Genomic DNA, 16,906 nt, shown 5'->3' on the forward strand with positions numbered 1-16,906 from the left:
TCTCCAGCTCCACAGCCCCCATATAAGAACAGCCGTACTGGGTCAGACCAAAGATCCATCGAGCCCAGTGTCCTGTCTTCTGCCAGTGGCTAATGCCAGGTGCCCCAGAGGGAATGAACAGAACAGGGAAGCAAGTGATCCATCCCCTGTTGCCTAGGGTTACCATTCGTCCGGATTTACCCGGACATGTCCTCCTTTTTGTGCTAAAAATAGCGTCCGGGGGGAATTTGTAAAGCACTCACAATGTCCGGGATTTCCCCCTCCCCCGGCAGAGCAGAGCGAGCGGCTGGGAGGGCTGCAGGAAAGTCCCGGGCTGGACTCCGGAGCAGCTGGAGAGGAGCCGGATCCGCCCTGCATTCTGAGCAAGTGTCTCAGCACAAAGTGCAGCCCTCCCCTTTTGCAACTGGGAGCGGTTTCTGCCATGCAGCGTAGCAAAACGGGAGCGAGAGCACTTTGTGCTGATACAAGGGCAGCTCTCCCCTGCAGCCCGGTCCGGACCAGGGACCGGGTTTTGTTGTGCAGGGCCAGGGACCGGGTTTTGTTGTGCAGGGCCAGGGACCGGGTTTTGTTGTGCTGGGGAGCTCAGCCATGTGTCCGGCTCGGCTGCACAGAGCCCAACACCCTGTTCTGAGCAGCAGGGTAAGGGGGGGCAGGAGAAGGGGCAGGAAGGTTCTGGAGGGGGCAGTCAAGAAACGGGGGGGGGCTTTTTGGGGGGAGTGGAGAAAGTTTTGGCCGTCAGGGTACAGGTAGGGGGTAGGGTCCTGGTGGGCAGTTGGGGGGGGGGTCTTAGGAGGGGGCAGTTAGGGGACAAGGAACAGGGAGTCTTAGGTAGGGGGTGGGGTTCTGGAGGGCAGTTAGGAGCAGGGGTCCCAGGAGGGGGCAGTCAGGGGACAAGGAGCGGGGGGGGTAGGGGGCTGGGAGTTCTGGGGGGGAGCTGTCAGGGGGCAGGAGTGGGGAGAGGGATCGGAGCAGTCAGGGGACAGGGAGCAGAGGGGTTTAGATGGGTTGGGAGTTCTGGGGGGGCTGTCAGGGGGTGGGGAGTGGTTGGATGGGGCGTGGGAGTCCCAGGGGTCTGTCTGGGGGTGGGGGTGTGGATAAAGGTTGGGGCAGTCAGGGGACAAGAGGCAGGGAGGCTTAGATAGTCCTGGGGGGCAGTTAGGGGCAGGGGTCCCAGGAGGGGGTAGTCAGGGGACAAGGAACGGGGGGAGGGTTGGGAGGTCAGGGGGGCGGGAAGTGGGAGGGGCAGGGGCGGGGCTAGGGCGGGGCTCCTCCCGTCCTCTTTTTTGCTCGCTGAAATATGGTAACCCTACTGTTGCCCATTCCCAGCTTTTGGCAAACCGAGGCTAGGGACACCATCCCTGCCCATCCTGACTACTAACAATTGATGGACCCATCCTCCGTGAACTTATCTAGTTCTTCTTTGACCTCTCTTATAGTCTTGGCCTTCACAACATCCTCTGGCAAGGAGTTCCACGGGTTTACGGTGTGTTGTGTGAAGAAAAGACAGTGTGATGCAGTCGCAAAAGAGAGGGTGCATTAAAAGGCATGTCATACGCAAGACACGGGAGGCTGGTGTTCCGCTCTGCTCCGCCCTGGGTGAGGCCTCAACTGGAGTATAATAGCCATTTCTGAGATCCGCACTTTCAGAAAGATGGGACCAAACTCAAGAAAGAGGCCAAAGCAGACCAACAGAAATGAAAACCCGACCTGTGAGGGGAGGTGGTGGAATTCCCCACCATTGGAGGTTGTTCCTGTGACACCGTTTGAGGTCCACTAGCTGAAGGCGCTATTAAACTCAACTATCAACCCAACCCATCGAAGGGTAGTCAAAATAGACCCGTTGCCTTCTAGAAGGTCCAGGAACAGGCTTAAAAATAAAAAAAAGTATGCAGAGCCTGTCGTAGGGATTTCCCCGCCCCAGCCATGCCAGAAGACCCCTCCACATTCTCCATTGAGCCACAGCCACCAGAACCCAAGATCTGCCATTTATTGCTCGGCCATAAAAAATTACTCTAAAACAAGTCAGACGGCAACGTTGCTGCACCTCTGACGTGCCAAGAGGGCTCCTCCGGCGAGGAAGAGAACAGAGACAGCCGCCGCTAACCCACTCAGCACCAAAGCCACCCCACGATACTTCATGGCCCCTGTGGGGAAGAGACCGGAGAGTTAGAATTGGCACCGAGAGCTTGCGTAGAGTTGATGGGACCATTGGACCATCCCATCTGACTTCCTGGCTAGCACAGAGCGAAAGGCAATGGCTTTTCTCCCCTGTATTGATCCCAATAACTTTGTGTTGGATTGACGCATCTTCCAGTCCGGATTGGAAGATATTTAATACCTATCTTCGCATTCACTAATGAGACGTCACCTCCGGTCGCCCGTTGGCCAACGGTCTCAACCATCCATCAACCACTGTCACATGCCCTTCCGTGCTCCCCCCCCCCCGCTGCCCCCAAAACAACCTCATTCTCTTTCCACATGCTGCCTTCAAAATTACTACGCTCAAAAGCTGGCGAATTGAGTCCACCGCCCTCCACCCCACATAAGAACGGCCGTACTGCGTCAGACTAATGGTCCATCCAGCCCAGTATCCTGTCTTCTGACAGTGGCCAATGCCAGGTGCCCCAGAGGGAATGAACAGAACAGGGAATCATCAAGTGATCCATCCCCTGTTGTCCATTCCCATCTTCTGGCAAGCAGAGGCTAGGGACACCATCCCTGCCCATCCTGGCTAATAGCCATTGATGGACCCATCTTCCATCTCTAGTTCTTTTTTGAACCCTGTTCTAGTCTTGGCCTTCACAACATCCTCTGGCAAAGAGTTCCACCGGTTGACTGTGCATTGTATGAAGAAATACTTCCTTTTGTTTGTTTTCAACCTGCTGCCTATTCATTTCATTTGCCAACCCCCAGTTCTTGTGTTATGAGAAGGACTGAATAACACTTCCTTAGTTACTTTCTCCACACCCGTCATGATTTTATAGACCTCTCTCATATCCCCCCTTCACCATCTCTTTTCCAAGCTGAGAAGTCCCAGTTTTATTAATCTCTCCCCATACGGCAGCTGTTCCAGACCCTTCATCATTTTTATTGCCCTTTTCTGCACCTTTTCCAATTCCAATAGATCTTTTTTTGAGATGGGGCAATCACATCCCCCATTGTGCTGTCATTTCTCACCTTCTCTGGAGATAGCAAACTCTTTGGAATGTAGAGCTGGGAGGTGTCTTGAGAGGACATCTAGTCCATCCCCCTGCACTGAGGCATGGGCAAGTATACCTAGACCATCCCTGAGAGCTGTTTTTAATCCAACGGGGGGCCCGGTCCACCCATGGGCTACCGTATTTCCCCGATCGCTGTAAATCACTGGATTTCCCCCCCTACCTTTAGCGGTCATCTTCACCACCTCCACCTGGTCCCTGGACCTCAGAGCTGCCTCACGGCTCGGCGAAGGGCCTACCGTCACATCCGTCTCTGTTTCTACCTCAGAGGAATTGCCTAGAGGGGGGGAAATTTCAAAGGATAAGCCTCGATTGCACTGGAGATATTAGCCTGGAAGGCGGGAACGACTTTGATCGATAGATGCTCGCAGACCTCGTTAAAAGTTGACGGGTTGAGCCACTTTTCCGTCAGGCTGACTAGAAGGAGCAATTAAGCCCCTTTAGGCAGTAGAAGCCACCACCCAAGACACCCAAGCAGGTTAATCCCTGTGTCACAGTTCCCACCACTGATCTGGTCCCATTTTCATCTCAAGCCCCTAGCTGTCACCTTTGGGCAGGCTCTGCAAGTCACGTCTTCGAGACCGGGGATTTACGCTGAACTTCGCTGCCATTATCCCAGGGACCACGACAGGGTGAACCAGCCACCAGCCAGCTCCAGGAGAGCAAAGTGGATTCAAAATACATGCCCCATTCCCCCCCCCCCCCCATAAACAGTTACGTTTTGCCTGTGCCCACAGCTTCCTGCTGTCAGCCACCGCCTCTCGGGCAGGGACCCACATCCCTCAACCTTCTGATCGGCCCAACGGAAACCCCAAGGATTAGGGAACTGAAAATAGAGCGATTGGGGGGGCGGGATTTCTGACCACAGGAACACACAACTCAACCCCAAGAATGTCCTGGCAACGAACTGACATCCGTAACAAGTACACGAGCTACCTTCACAGATGAGGAAGGTGATGGTTCTACAAGGGATAGTGTGAGTAGATGGATGTGCCAAGGTACATTGTGTAGCATCTCGATCGACCTTACTGAGCTGGGGTGTTTGTGACCATGCAAATTGTATTCAACAATTATTTTGTTTTCAATAGAGAGGAGTTCCTTTAATCTGAGTGTTGCTTGACTGGGATTCCCAGCTATATAATCATGTGTATAATATGGGGCCTGATCTTGGGACAAGAACCTGCCAACCCTCAAAGGGGTAACTGGGGATTCTTAAGTAATCAATATAATTAATGCATCTAAAGATCGGGCCACAAATGAAAGAGGCACTGGGGCTCAAGCGATTAGATGCCGGGGCTCAAGCAAAAAAATTTTTTTTTTTTAACGTTCATAACAGCAAGCCCAGAGGTGCCGGGGCTCTGAACGGCCAGGCCCAGAGGTGCCGGGGCTGAGACCCAGCCCAGATTAAGCCCAGCCCCTCGGGCTGTCTCAGCAAGGACATTTATTCTTAAGGTGAAAGCGTTATGGAGAAGATGAAGTACGAGTTCCTGTTCTCACGCCGAAAGCTTACCAGTCCCCCCATACAGCGCCAAACATCTTTCCAGCCCATGGGCTGAAGGTCCTGGCCAGTGGGTGGGTCAGAGAGAAAGCCAGTATCAATTCCAGCTTATCCTTTTATACCAAAAGCATTTTCCTCGTCTTGTAGCAACTGGAAAACCCAGCTCAGACCTGTATATGGAAGCCACCACCTCACTAGCATGGTTTATCCAGTGTAATCACCTGCCACTGATTTTTCTTCCCAGAGAAACTCTGATGTGACCCTCCCTCCCGGAGTAGGACATGACCCTGCATAAACCTGTCATAGCTTGAATCCAAGGGTACGTCCAGACTACCCGCCCTATCGGTGGATAGCAATCAATTTATCGGGGATCGATATATCGCGTCTCATTAAGACGCGATATATTGATCCCCGAACGCGCTCCCCGTCGACTCCAGAACTCCACCGGAGCAAGCGGCGGTAGCGGAGACGACGGGGGAGCCGCGGCTGTCGATCCCATGCCAAGGTAAATCAATCTAAGATACTTCGACTTCAGCTACGCTCTTCACGTAGTTGAAGTTGCGTATCTTAGATCAATCCCCCCCCCCCCCAGTGTAGACCAGCCCCAATATTGTCCCCAAAGATACGGCATAGGATTATGGCATCTGTCATACCTACCCATTAGGGATTGCTCCCCACTGGGTGGAAACAGTTAACTCACTCCCTGCTGGGAAGGACTACAAGTTTGGGATGCATCTGAATCAACGCAGTTGAGTGGTGTCAAGTATCGTAAAAACTTCACTTCTTCGGATGCGTAGAGTAACTTTCACTCTATGCATCCGAAGAAGGGAGGTTTTTACCCACGAAAGCTTATGCCCAAATTAATCTGTTAGTCTTTCAGGTGCCACCAGACTCCTTGTTGTTGTTGCAGTTGAGTGGAAGACCCTACAAAAAACAATGGACGCCTCAGTGAGCGGATGACAATGACTCTGAAGCCAAGGCAACTGGACATGTGAACAGAGTGGGGTTGGAGCAAGAGGCAAACGGCAGACTGTGGTAGCTTGTCATTTTTCACTCCGTTTTCAAGCCGTCGCTTTAAGAATAAGGGGGTTTCCCAGCCTTGCTTGGAGGCAGGGGGCTCTGTAAGGAACAGTCCAATGTGGGACTTTCAGATTGAGTTTGCAGAGAGCCAGCCTAGAGTAAGGTAGGGCTGAATCCTGCCTTAGAGAGCAGCCTGTTTTCTCTCTCTGTTTTGGGGGTTCTTGGGGGTTCTCGTTCTGGAGATGGTGCAGTGAGGTAGCCTTATCTTACAACAGTTCAAGGAGTAGAGTTGAGGGTTTTAAATCTCTCTTCTATGTTGTAGGCCATGAAACCTAACAGGACGCAAGCCGCAACTGCTGGTCTGGAGTGACCGGGGTCCCTGCCCACCCCTGAGAGAGGTGACGGGTTAGTGAGCCTCAATGGGTGCTGTTAAAGAGGCCAAGAAGGGGGATCACAAGCATAAACTGTGACACAAGGAACCTGCCTTCTGAGTCCAGGAAATAGGACTTGGTGGACATTTTTGGCCAAACAAGAAGTATATTTTTGGGGGGAGAATTCTGATGCATATGTATCAATTTCCCCTTCTAATGGAAATGGCCATGAAAAATTGGCTGACCTACGCAGCTTTGACCATCTCCCGTGATTCTCTTAGATCCAAGCTATTCACCAAAATAGGGGTCACGTCTGTGGGGAGGAGACATTGACGGAGTCAGGGTACCTTTGACGCAATCCTCTTTATGCACAAAGTCCTGTTTCACTGAGCACAAGAGGAATCAAAACCAGCAAGAGGCAATTTATGGGCTTGTAATTCCAAGCCTCTTTCCGGACAGCACTCTGCCCAAAAAATAAATAAATAAATCTAGCGAAGTCTTTTTCCTCAGGCTCACGCAGACCAACACACCTGCCTCTGCCCGCATGTGCCGTTGTTCAGGTGGGGCCTGCTAAAGTTTCCACTGTCAGATTCCCCAAGGAAGCTTAATTGTTCCTTACATATTTCCCCAAATAAGAACATAAGAACGCCCATAGTAGGTCAGAACAAAGGTCCGTCCAGCTCAGTATCCGGTCATCTGACAGTGGCCAATGCCAGGTGCCCCAGAGGGAATGAACAGAACAAGTAATCATCAAGTGATCCATCCCCTGTTGCCCATTCCCAGCTTCTAGCAAACAGAGGCTAGGGACACCATCCCTGCCCATCCTGGCTTATAGCCATTGATGGACCAATCCTCCATGAATTTATCTAATTCTTTTTTGAACCCTGTTCTAGTCTTGGCCTTCACAACATCCTCTGGCGAGGAGTTCCACCAGTTGACAGTGTGTTGTGTGGGAAAAATTTCCTTTTGTTTGTTTTAAACCTGCTGCCTATTCATTTCATTTGCCGGCCCCTAGTTCTTGTGTTATGAGAAGGAATAAACAACACTCATTTATTTTCTCCACACCAGTCATGATTTTAGAGCCCTCTATCATATTCCCCCCCTTAGTCGTCTCTTTTCCAAGCTGAGAAGTCCCAGTCTCATTAATCCCTCCTCATACGGAAGCCATTCCAGACCCCTAATCATTTTTGTTGCCCTTTTCTGTACCTTTTCCAACTCCAATATCTCTTTTTTGAGATGGGGCGACCACATCTGCACGCAGTATTCAAGATGTGGGCGTACCATGGATTTATAGAGAAGCAATAGGATATTTTCTGTCTTATTCTCTATCCCTTTCTGAATGATTCCCACCATTCGGTTCGCTTTTTTCACGGCCGCTGCACATGGAGTGAACGTTTTCAGAGAATTACCCACAAGGACTCCAAGATCTCAAAGGTTGGGGTTTCACTCAACCCATAGACTTTGGAACCTACCTGACCGTGAAGGAAGATGCCTTTTGCGTTGGATTCTCCCGGATCGACCTCTGAACGCCCCACAATTCCTATCCAAGCAGCATTTGCCGACGGCCCCAGAACCTTTTACCAGAGGCGGGCTGCTAGAAAGAAAAGGAAGATGACCCACAGCCCCCTCCTAGGCGTCACGTCCAGCTACTCACGCCATCTCTGGGGAAGGGCAAAGTTTTGCTCGGGGTCCCCGGAACCGAAAGCCGCTGCGTTACCCCTCGGCCTGGTCAGGCGAGAGCGGCAGGGCTGGGTCATGGGCTTCCCAACTGACCCGTCGGAGCAGGAGTCCGCCAGCACAAGGCAGGAGTTGGGAGAATACTGGGGGGGACAGGGGCAGAGGACACACGGGAAGCCTGGAACCACATGGGAGATGCCGGGTCAGGAAGCCAGGAAAATTAAGCAGGTGGCTTCCTGGTCCAGCTCCTAATCATCTGCTCTGGGACTCTGCCAATCGACCTGTGCGGTAGAGCCTCCCACTAGGGCCAGTCACTCTTGCCGCCCCAGGTTCGAGACCCGCTCATGACCGTGCTCTGCCGGAACTTAAATGGTTCAGGAAAGAAACCCGAGATCCCCAGAGACGTCACGTGAGTCTTTCGCAGCTATTACCTTGTTCCTGGCCTCCCAGGGGACACACAAATAAAGCCGGGCAGAGGTTTCCGCGATGCCAGAAAATGGCCACGTAACCCAACGGCTGGCCAAATTCAGACAGGTGCATGTTTTTAAGCAGTAAGGCGAGTTCACCTTTTGGACAATTTACCAAGGGTTTCGGGAGCACTTCTCCATCACTGGTAGATTTTTAGCTCAAGCGTGGGTGTTTTTCTAAAAGGAATTAATTCAGGGATGCTGTCTGGTGTGTGTTATCCAGGGAAGTCCGGTTCATAGAAGATCAGGGTTGGAAGGGAGCTCAGGAGGTATCTAGTCCAACCCCCTGCTCAAACCAGGACCATTTGCGATCAGCATGAAGGTGGGGACCCATGAAGCGCCTGGCCTGACAAGAGTCCCCCCCCCCCAACACTCATTGTCTCCTCCAGGGGTCCTGCCATTCCCCCCACCCCCTCCCTGGAGATCCTCGATTTCAGGGTCTCCCTGCCCCCCTCACCAGCCCACCCCATGCCCCCTCCTTTTCCTTTTGGGGTATCACATTCTTGGGGGAGGCTGAGCAGGGCTGCAGATCTGCCAACAGGCATTCATGTCCGCGAGCAACTGGTTCTTTCAGCTGACTCGGTGGCCCTGCTCACACTGGGACTTGTGCGTCAGAAGAAAAGGGCCTGGGAGCAGTTTTAAGTTTGGGGGGGGTCACCCCTGAAAACTGCTGTCCCTTCCCCCTCACTTAGCTGCTCACAGATGCCACCCCACAGCCTGAGATAGGGTCAGTTTTGTTCCGTCCCTAGAAATTGCCTCCGGAATGAAATGTACACACAGCGCTGGCTTGTGGGGACCCTACAGAGCCCCCGTGATGGGAACAGTATGGGGAGTGCTCTGGGTTTCAGGTACCAATTGATCAAAGGGCCTTCCACAAAGAGAGACACTTGATCTCCGTTTCAAGAACCAGACGCTGATCAAGGCCTCATTTCAGGTCTGAACTTCTCCGGCTTCCGCTCGATTTCACCTTGCCTTTGCCGGCCAGATGAAGAAGGCCTCCTACTATCTCGTTTCTCCTCTCCGAGCCAAAGGCAATTCTAGACGGCGATCAAGTTACCTCTTGTCCTGCTTTTCGACTAGCTACGTAAATTGAACTCCCAAAAAAAGAACAGGAGTACTTGTGGCACCTTCGAGACTAACAAATTTATTAGAGCATAAGCGTAGTCCACGAAAGCTTATGCTCCAATAAATTTGTTAGTCTCGAAGGTGCCACAAGTACTCCTATTCTTTTTGCGGATACAGACTAACACGGCTGCTGCTCTGAACTGCCAAAGTTTATTAGTGGCATCACACATGGCACCAGGTGGCGCTGTCAAGCTGCCTGGCATATTCTTTTTCCCAGCTTGCGAGCAAGTGTTCCGTCTTGGGAGAAATACAACAGTGTTGCTTTTTGTGTGTGCGCGCGCGCAACACACACTGTTTGTGGGGCAAAAGCTGTTGAAGACAGCAAGAATATTTGGTTTCTGCCTTGATCTCTGTAATTACAATCGGTTCTGAGGGCAGAGTTGCCCCAACGTTTGGGTCAAGACTTTGGCACGCCGTGCCGTTTGAATCCACTTCTGTTGAAGTCCCACGTGCCCAGCCTGAGTAGACAAGTTTTCAGTGTGGGGGCAAAACTTGCAGACGACACAAACCGACTCAAGATAGTTACTGCGGAAGCAGACTGCGACGAGCCACAAAGGGATCTCACAAAATTGGGTGACCGGGCAACAAAATGGCAGAGGAAATTCGATGGTGATAAATGCAAAGCCATGCACATTGTTTTTCCAATCACACCTATGTCTTTGCATACAACACGATGGGCTCTTGTAGCAGTCTCAGCCGAGGTTCAGCCCTCAGTGGGGCTGTGGGGTATCCCACTGCCCCGCTCTGGTCCACCGTCAGTCCTGGTCTGGTGGTAGTGTGGGACAGCAAACACACGGTTAGGAGCTCAGGCCCTTAAGCAGGGGCTGGGTCAGTGGGCACCAGGTCTCAGCCTCTCTAGGCCAGGGAAAGGGGGAGTCTGCCACCCAAGGAGTGGGTGGCAGGGGGGACGCAGGCCCTCCCACTCCACTGCGTCCCAGCCCGGGGCCCTAGCAGCGGCAGAAACTCGCTGCTGTCAGTGGGGATCCTGGCCGCAACACACTGACATCGGCTCCGGCAGTGCTGCAGCCAGACTGGGGTCGGCTGCCCCCGGGCCACTTCCACACTCCCCCTCGTAGGGTATCTGGGCCGGACTAGTGTCCTCGGGGCTCTCCACCAGCATCGGTTCCTCCGGGTAGGTAGCGAAGGGCAGGTCCGGCTCCTCCTCGGGGTAGCAGGAACGGGGCAGGCTCGGCCAGTCCTCCTCAGGGTAATGGGCGAGGGGTAGGCTCGGCCGGCCTGGTGAGTCCTCAGGTCGGACGCGGCCTGCGGCTGTCTCCCAAGCGGGAGCTCAGCCACAGACGTCTGCTCTCTCCGCCGGCTTGTCCCCCACTGTGCTCTGCAGGCGGGCTTTTATACTTCCGGGTCGGCGCCGTGACCTCTGAGGGGCGGGAGCCGGACCCGGTGGCTCCGCCCACATTGGCATTAGGGGAGGTCCGGCCCTCAGCGGGGCAGTGGGGTATCCCACCGCCTCGCTACAGGTCTACATTAGCGGAGATGAAAAAGACCAGGAGTGTTCAGCTGGGGAAAGAGACGACCAAAGGAGGACAGGGGAGAGGTCTATAAAAATCACGAATGGCGTGGAGAACGGGAATAAGGAAGCGTTCTTTACCACTTCACATCACACAAGAACTAGGGGTCAGGCAGGAAAATTAACAGGCAGCGGGTTTAAAACAAACAAAAGGAAGTATTTCTCCTGCCCTCCTGTATATCCCAGGCGGTTGAAATCTCACCCCCGTATTAAGCCGAAAATAAAAGTGTGTTCAACGAAGGCATTTTCTACAAAGGGCATCCAGGACTTGATCTGAAGCCATCACGAACTAGTCAACCAACCGCTTCCCTTGCGAGTGGAGCTAAAGCCGCCTCCTTCCAAATTTAAATGCGTCTGGGTTTCGCGCCCGCCCTGGTTCTTGTTCAGGCTTTTGCCCTGCGCTTCGGGAGGCCTTTCGTGCCTGCTGTGAAGGAGGAGCTGTCAGAAGCCACAACGTTGCATTTCTCCCTAGACTAAACACTCGCTTGCATGCAAGAAGCGATCTAAATCGAGCTCCTTCGGGCCACCGGAGGAGGACACAGTGTTCTAGTATCCGGCTCACTGATGCCGGTTAAAATCCCATCCCTACTCTCCTTGCGATACGGAGAAGGAAAGGAGAACACCAGAGTATTTACAGAGTCAGAGATTCCCAGGCTAGAAGAGACTCTGAGGCCCCACCCATTTCCCTCAGAGACCCCGCCCCCTCCTCTCTGAGACCCCGCCCCACTCGCCATTACGGCCCGTAAATAGTGATGTGATGGGGCCAAGCTCCCCTGGCCCCCCTGTTCTGACCCCCACCGATTGTGCCCATCTAATCCAGTGGTTCTCAAGGGGTACAGGCGTCTGGGAAGGCTGAGCGCCTCCGCTTTAGTCCGAGAACTGCCCTGACATAATTCCTTTTAGAATTAGAGCATGGGGGGCTGGGAGCCAGGACTCCTGGGTTCTCTCCCGGCTCTGGGAGGGGATTGGGGGCTGGTGGGTTAGAGCAGGGGGGGCTGGGAGCCAGGACTCCTGGGTTCTCTCCCGGCTCTGGGAGGGGAGTGGGGGCTGGTGGTTAGAGCAGGGGGGGCTGGGAGCCAGGACTCCTGGGTTCTCTCCCGGCTCTGGGAGGGGATTGGGGGCTGGTGCGTTAGAGCAGGGGGGCTCTAATTCCGATTAGAAAACCACCCCGTCTTGATTGAAAAAAGGTCAGGGGTGGAGAATCCACCCCAACCTGGGTAAATTGGCCCGCTGGTTAATTACGCTCAGGGTTAAAATTTCACACTTTATTACTTGTCTGAATTCGTCTAGCTTCCAGCCGTTGGCACGGCCGGAGCGCTGGGCGGGCAGTGTGGCCCCAGCCAGGGGGGGTCTCATGCGCACCGCGTTCCCCAGCCGGCCTGCCCCAGCCTCTCGGCCACAGAAGACAACAGGAGGCAGGAGTGGGGGTGGGGCCACACCAGGCTGTTTGGGGAGGCACCTAGTATACCCGCTGCCCATGCCGACACTTAGAGACATGATCAAGTTCCCCCCCCACCCCCGAACCGTCCCTTTGTGACGGTAACTCGATTGAGCTCCTTGAGTCTCTCACTGTCAATTTTCCTCATCCTTCTCATGGCTCTTCTCCGACCTCTCTCCAGTTTATCACCATCTTCCCTGAGTTATGGACCCCAGCAGAAGTCTCACCTGGGCTGAATCCAGAGGTCAAATAACTGCTCTGCACCTTCTCCGGATCCCTCTGTTGATCCATCCCCAGCATCATTCGACCACAGTCTCTCCCTTTATCAGATCCATGCCCTCACGTTTATCTGATCTCCCACCATGATGCCCAAATCTTTTTCAGAGCCCCGGCTGCCCAGGATAGAGTCCCCCATGCGGTAAGCGTGGCCTGCCCTGCCACGCCAGCACAGACACCCAGAAAATGCCGGGATCCCAATACCTCTTTGGGCGAGAAAGGGCCTTCTTGGATCCTAGATGTCTACGTGTACATTTAGCCCTAGTAAAAAACTAGCCAAGCGGTGTCCCATCCTATGCATTATTTAACGCTTCCCCCTATTTGCCGGGGGTCACCCACAAACTTTATCAGATGACACCAAAACATCTATTGAAATCAATGGGAGTTAGGCGTCTAAAACACCTTTGAGGATCATTGATTTGGCCTCCAATGGGAAGCTGACCTAGAGGCCCTTCCCACCATCACCGTCTGCCACCGATTGGCTGCTGTCACGTCATGCAGGGATCCCCCGATGGGAGAACAAGTTCTAGGATGGGGATCCCCTTTATAGACTCACCTGGGGCAGCAACACTCAATACGGACCACACCTGGGCTGGTTCTGATGGCAGGTAGGTAGCTGTAAGAGAGGGTGGTGGTATAGACCAAGAAGTCTGGCATCCCCTGGAAGGAATTAGGCATTGGAATTAATCCAGCATTGTTCTCTGCCCCAGCTGCCCAAGAAGCTACTGAGATTGGCTTTGTAGCCTGTTCTGGATTAAGGTCCCCAGCTCATGGAGGTACATCATGGTAACACCATCTCAGGTGGCATTTAAAAAAACGTTAGGCACATGTCTAGGTCATGCGGGGAAGAAGCTGTCCTGAGTGTAACTGACTCAGCAAGCCTGCCTGAGTCTGCATAGAGCCTGAACTGATTGCTCAGATGGCACGTGGGAAGGGATGGAAAGACCTGCCCCACAAGTCTCTATGGGGTGTTAACTTCCTGACCAACTGCTTTGGAGAGGGGGGAAAAAAAACCAAACACACAACACCTACCCTGCTGCGCCAGCAAAGACACCCAGAAAATGCTGGGATCCCACTACTGCCACCAATACCTCTCTGGGAGAGAAGGCGCCCCCAGCTACACCAAAGTGGGAGGCAGAGCAACAACACAGGGGTAGAACCATCCAATAATGCCGCTTTGTCAGAATCAAAACATTTAATGGGAAAACAAACAATGGCAACAAATCATTTAGACTAATTTGGTTTAGGCTTCATTATCTTTAATATCTATTTAGTAGACCAGCTCCAGTATTTAGATATTCAAATTAATTTGAATATTTATATAAGTCAGCTATAGATTTTAATCAGTAAACAAATGTCAATTCCACCATGCACGCACACACACATACACACGGCAGTGAAAAAAGATTTCCATCCAGGATAGTCGAAATTTGCCAGTAGACAAAGCACAGAAGTTACGAACAACAGAGTTACGAACAGACCAGTCAACCATGCACCTCGTTTGGAACTGGAAGTAGGCAATCAGGAATAAGGAAGAAGAAAACTTTTTTGGTTAAAAGCAGCAGTTTGTGTCTGCGTAGTAAAGTTTCAAAGCCGTATTACGTCTTCAAGTCCGTGAAAGGTTGTTACAAGGAAGAGGGAGGTAAATGTTCTCCTTAATGTCTGAGGATAGGACAAGAAGCAATGGGCTTAAATTGCAGCAAGGGTGGTTTAGGTTGGACATTAGCAAAAACTTCCCGTCAGGGTGGTTAAGTGCTGGAATAAATTACCCAGGGAGGTTGTGCGATCTCCATCATTGGAGATTTTAAAGAGCAGCCGTTTTAATCAGTCCCTCAAATTCCTGCTGGGGAGTGGGGTCTGGGGCTTGCCCCGCTCCAGCACTCCAGCCGGAGAGCAGGTTCGGTGGCCGCACCTCGTGGCTCCCGGAAGCAGCGGCATGGCCCCCCGCCGGCTCCTAGGTGGAGGGGCAGCCAGAGGGCTCCACTCTGCATGCCACCCCTGCTGCTCCCATTGGCTGGGAACCTCAGCCAATGGGAACTGCAGGGGCGGTGCCTGCAGACGGGGCAGTGCACGGAGCCGCCTGGCTATGCCTCCACGTAGGAGCCAGAGGGGGGACATGCTGCTGCTTCTGGGAGCCGCTTGAAGTAAGCACCACCCGGAGCCTGCACCCCTCAGCTTCCCCCCGCACCCCAACCCCCTGCCCCAGCCCTGATCTCCATCCCACCCTCCAAACCCCTCAAGAAGAGTGAGGGGGGATTTGATAGCAGCCTTCAGCTACCTGAAGTGGGGGGTTCCAAAGAGGATGGAGCTCGGCTGTTCTCAGTGGTGGCAGATGACAGAACAAGGAGCAATGGTCTCAAGTTGCAGTGGGGGAGGTCCAGGTTGGATATTCGGAAACACTATGTCACTAGGAGGGTGGTGAAGCACTGGAATGGTCACTTCCAGTCCTACGATTCGATGCTAAAATCATCAAAAACAAAAAAATCGCATTCTGCCAGCCCGAAATAGAAGAGCTGAAATAGAGCGAAGTTCAAACAAGGCGATTCGATGCTCATGAATCAATTTGCGTTTGGCGGGAAAATGCCAAATTTTCCATGGTCTGTTCCCAAGCAAAATGAAAACAAACAAACAAAAATCAGAATGTCCCTTGGAAATTCCCAGGTGCCAGCCAGTGCCGTGGGGACATTATATAGGAGAACAGACTTGCCAGATGGCTCAGTGACCGGCAGTTCCTGACCATCAGGCTGGGCTCGTGGGGGTGAGGAACTCAGCAGAATTGAGAAGTCAAGGACACACCAAAAGCTTACGCAGCTGCACCAACATGGGACATGGCTCGGTGACCAGAAGCTTCTGAGATCTTTTTCAGCTTGGAAAAGAGACGGCCAAGGGGGGATAGGACAGAGGTCTAGAAAATCATGACGGGTGGGGAGAAAGTAAATAAGGACGTGTTGTTTCCTCCTCATAACACAAGAACTAGGAGGCACTCAATGAAATTAATAGGCAGCAGGTTTAAAACAGACAAAAGAATCATAGAATATCAGGGTTGGAAGATACCTCAGGAGGTATCTAGTCCAACTCCCTGCTCAAAACAGGACCAACACCAACTAAATCATCCCAGCCAGGACTTTGTCAAGCCAGGCCTTAAAAACCTCTAAGGATGGAGATTCCACCACCCTCCTAGTGAAACAGTGTTTCCGAATAGCCAACCTAGACCTCCCCCACTGCAACTTGAGACCATTACTCAAAAGGAAGTATTTCTTCACACAACGCACAGTCAACCTGGGGAACTCCTCGCCAGAAGATGTTGTGAAGGCCAAGACTAGAAAAGAACTAGAGAAGTTCATGGAGGATAGGACCATCAGTGGCTATTAGCCAGGCTGGGCAAGGATGGTGTCCCTAGCCTCTGTTTGACAGAAGCTGGGAATGGGCAACGGGATGGATCACTTGATGATTCCCTGTTCTGTTCATTCCCTCTAAGGCACCTGGCACTGGCCACTATCAGAAGACAGGAGACTGGGCTAGATGGACCTTTGGTCTGACCCAGTACGGCCGTTCTTATGTTCTTCAACAGGGCACGGGGCCAAGGGACAGCGAGATTCAGAGGGACCAAACGACTACATAGGTGCACCAACAGGACAGCCTGGAAGTTCTTGAGAACTTACTCCAGAACCCGTAGGACCCCAGTGGGGGCTCGGGGAGGCCAAACTTACCTTCGGACCGGCCCCGAATTGAGCCAGATCTACCACGAAGAGGAGGACCGCACCATAGGGACACAGCAGGCCACGATCCCTCCGCACCATCGCCTCCAGCCAGGCAGCTCGGCGTTGGACTCTCACGGGTGGCAGGAGGCCACTGAGGGGGACCCAGGGAAGGGAACGGGCAGGAGCCAGGGTGGGAGCTCTCGTCGCTCCTGGCAAAGGCCAAGCAGAGGGACAGGACAACTCAAACATCACCCAGGCCAGCAGCAGCCAGAGGCCAGCCCTCATCTTGCCTCTCTACAGCAATCAAGAGGGGCCAGTGCTCCAGATCCTCTTATACCCAGGCGCTGTTCCCACCTGGCTCAGGTAATTCACACCTCAGGGTGGATTGAACCCGGGGCCAATCAGAGGCAGGAAGGAGGATCAGGTGAATCTGTAGGGGCAACGCAGGGCAGCTGGAGACACAGATGGATGCTTGGGAGTTACGGGCTAAACTCACAGGGTGGGGGCTGGGAGCCAGGACTCCTGGGTTCTCTCCCCAGCTCTAGGAGGGGAGTGGGGGCTGGTGGGTTAGAGCAGAGGGCGCTGGA

At 53.1% G+C, this 16,906-nt stretch overlaps 1 protein-coding gene across 1 annotated transcript; it reads right to left on the reverse strand.

The window, feature by feature from the left end:
• Window positions 1-1,295: 1,295 nt before the first annotated feature.
• Window positions 1,296-16,746, reverse strand: LOC135976059 (uncharacterized). The gene is made up of 5 exons (XM_065570434.1): window positions 16,329-16,746; window positions 13,175-13,278; window positions 7,580-7,701; window positions 3,382-3,495; window positions 1,296-2,144 (listed from the first exon to the last, which is right to left on the reverse strand). Exons 1-5 carry the CDS (start codon window positions 16,602-16,604, stop codon window positions 2,023-2,025), a joined length of 738 nt encoding a protein of 245 aa, XP_065426506.1. The 5' UTR covers window positions 16,605-16,746; the 3' UTR covers window positions 1,296-2,022.
• Window positions 16,747-16,906: the final 160 nt, after the last annotated feature.

The sequence above is a fragment of the Chrysemys picta genome, chromosome 16 (genome assembly GCF_011386835.1).
Source record: "Chrysemys picta bellii isolate R12L10 chromosome 16, ASM1138683v2, whole genome shotgun sequence".
NCBI lineage: Eukaryota > Metazoa > Chordata > Testudines > Emydidae > Chrysemys > Chrysemys picta.

Excerpts from the sequence above, each read along its gene's own strand:
- LOC135976059 (XM_065570434.1), bottom strand. The coding sequence starts at position 16,604 with ATGAGGGCTGGCCTCTGGCTGCTGCTGGCCTGGGTGATGTTTGAGTTG. Across the intron at positions 13,279-16,328 it reads AATTCGGGGCCGGTCCGAAG|GGGATGCCAGACTTCTTGGT; the intron begins GTAAGTTTGGCC and ends AATTCCTTCCAG. Across the intron at positions 2,145-3,381 it reads GGTGAAGATGACCGCTAAAG|GGGCCATGAAGTATCGTGGG; the intron begins GTAGGGGGGGAA and ends TCTTCCCCACAG.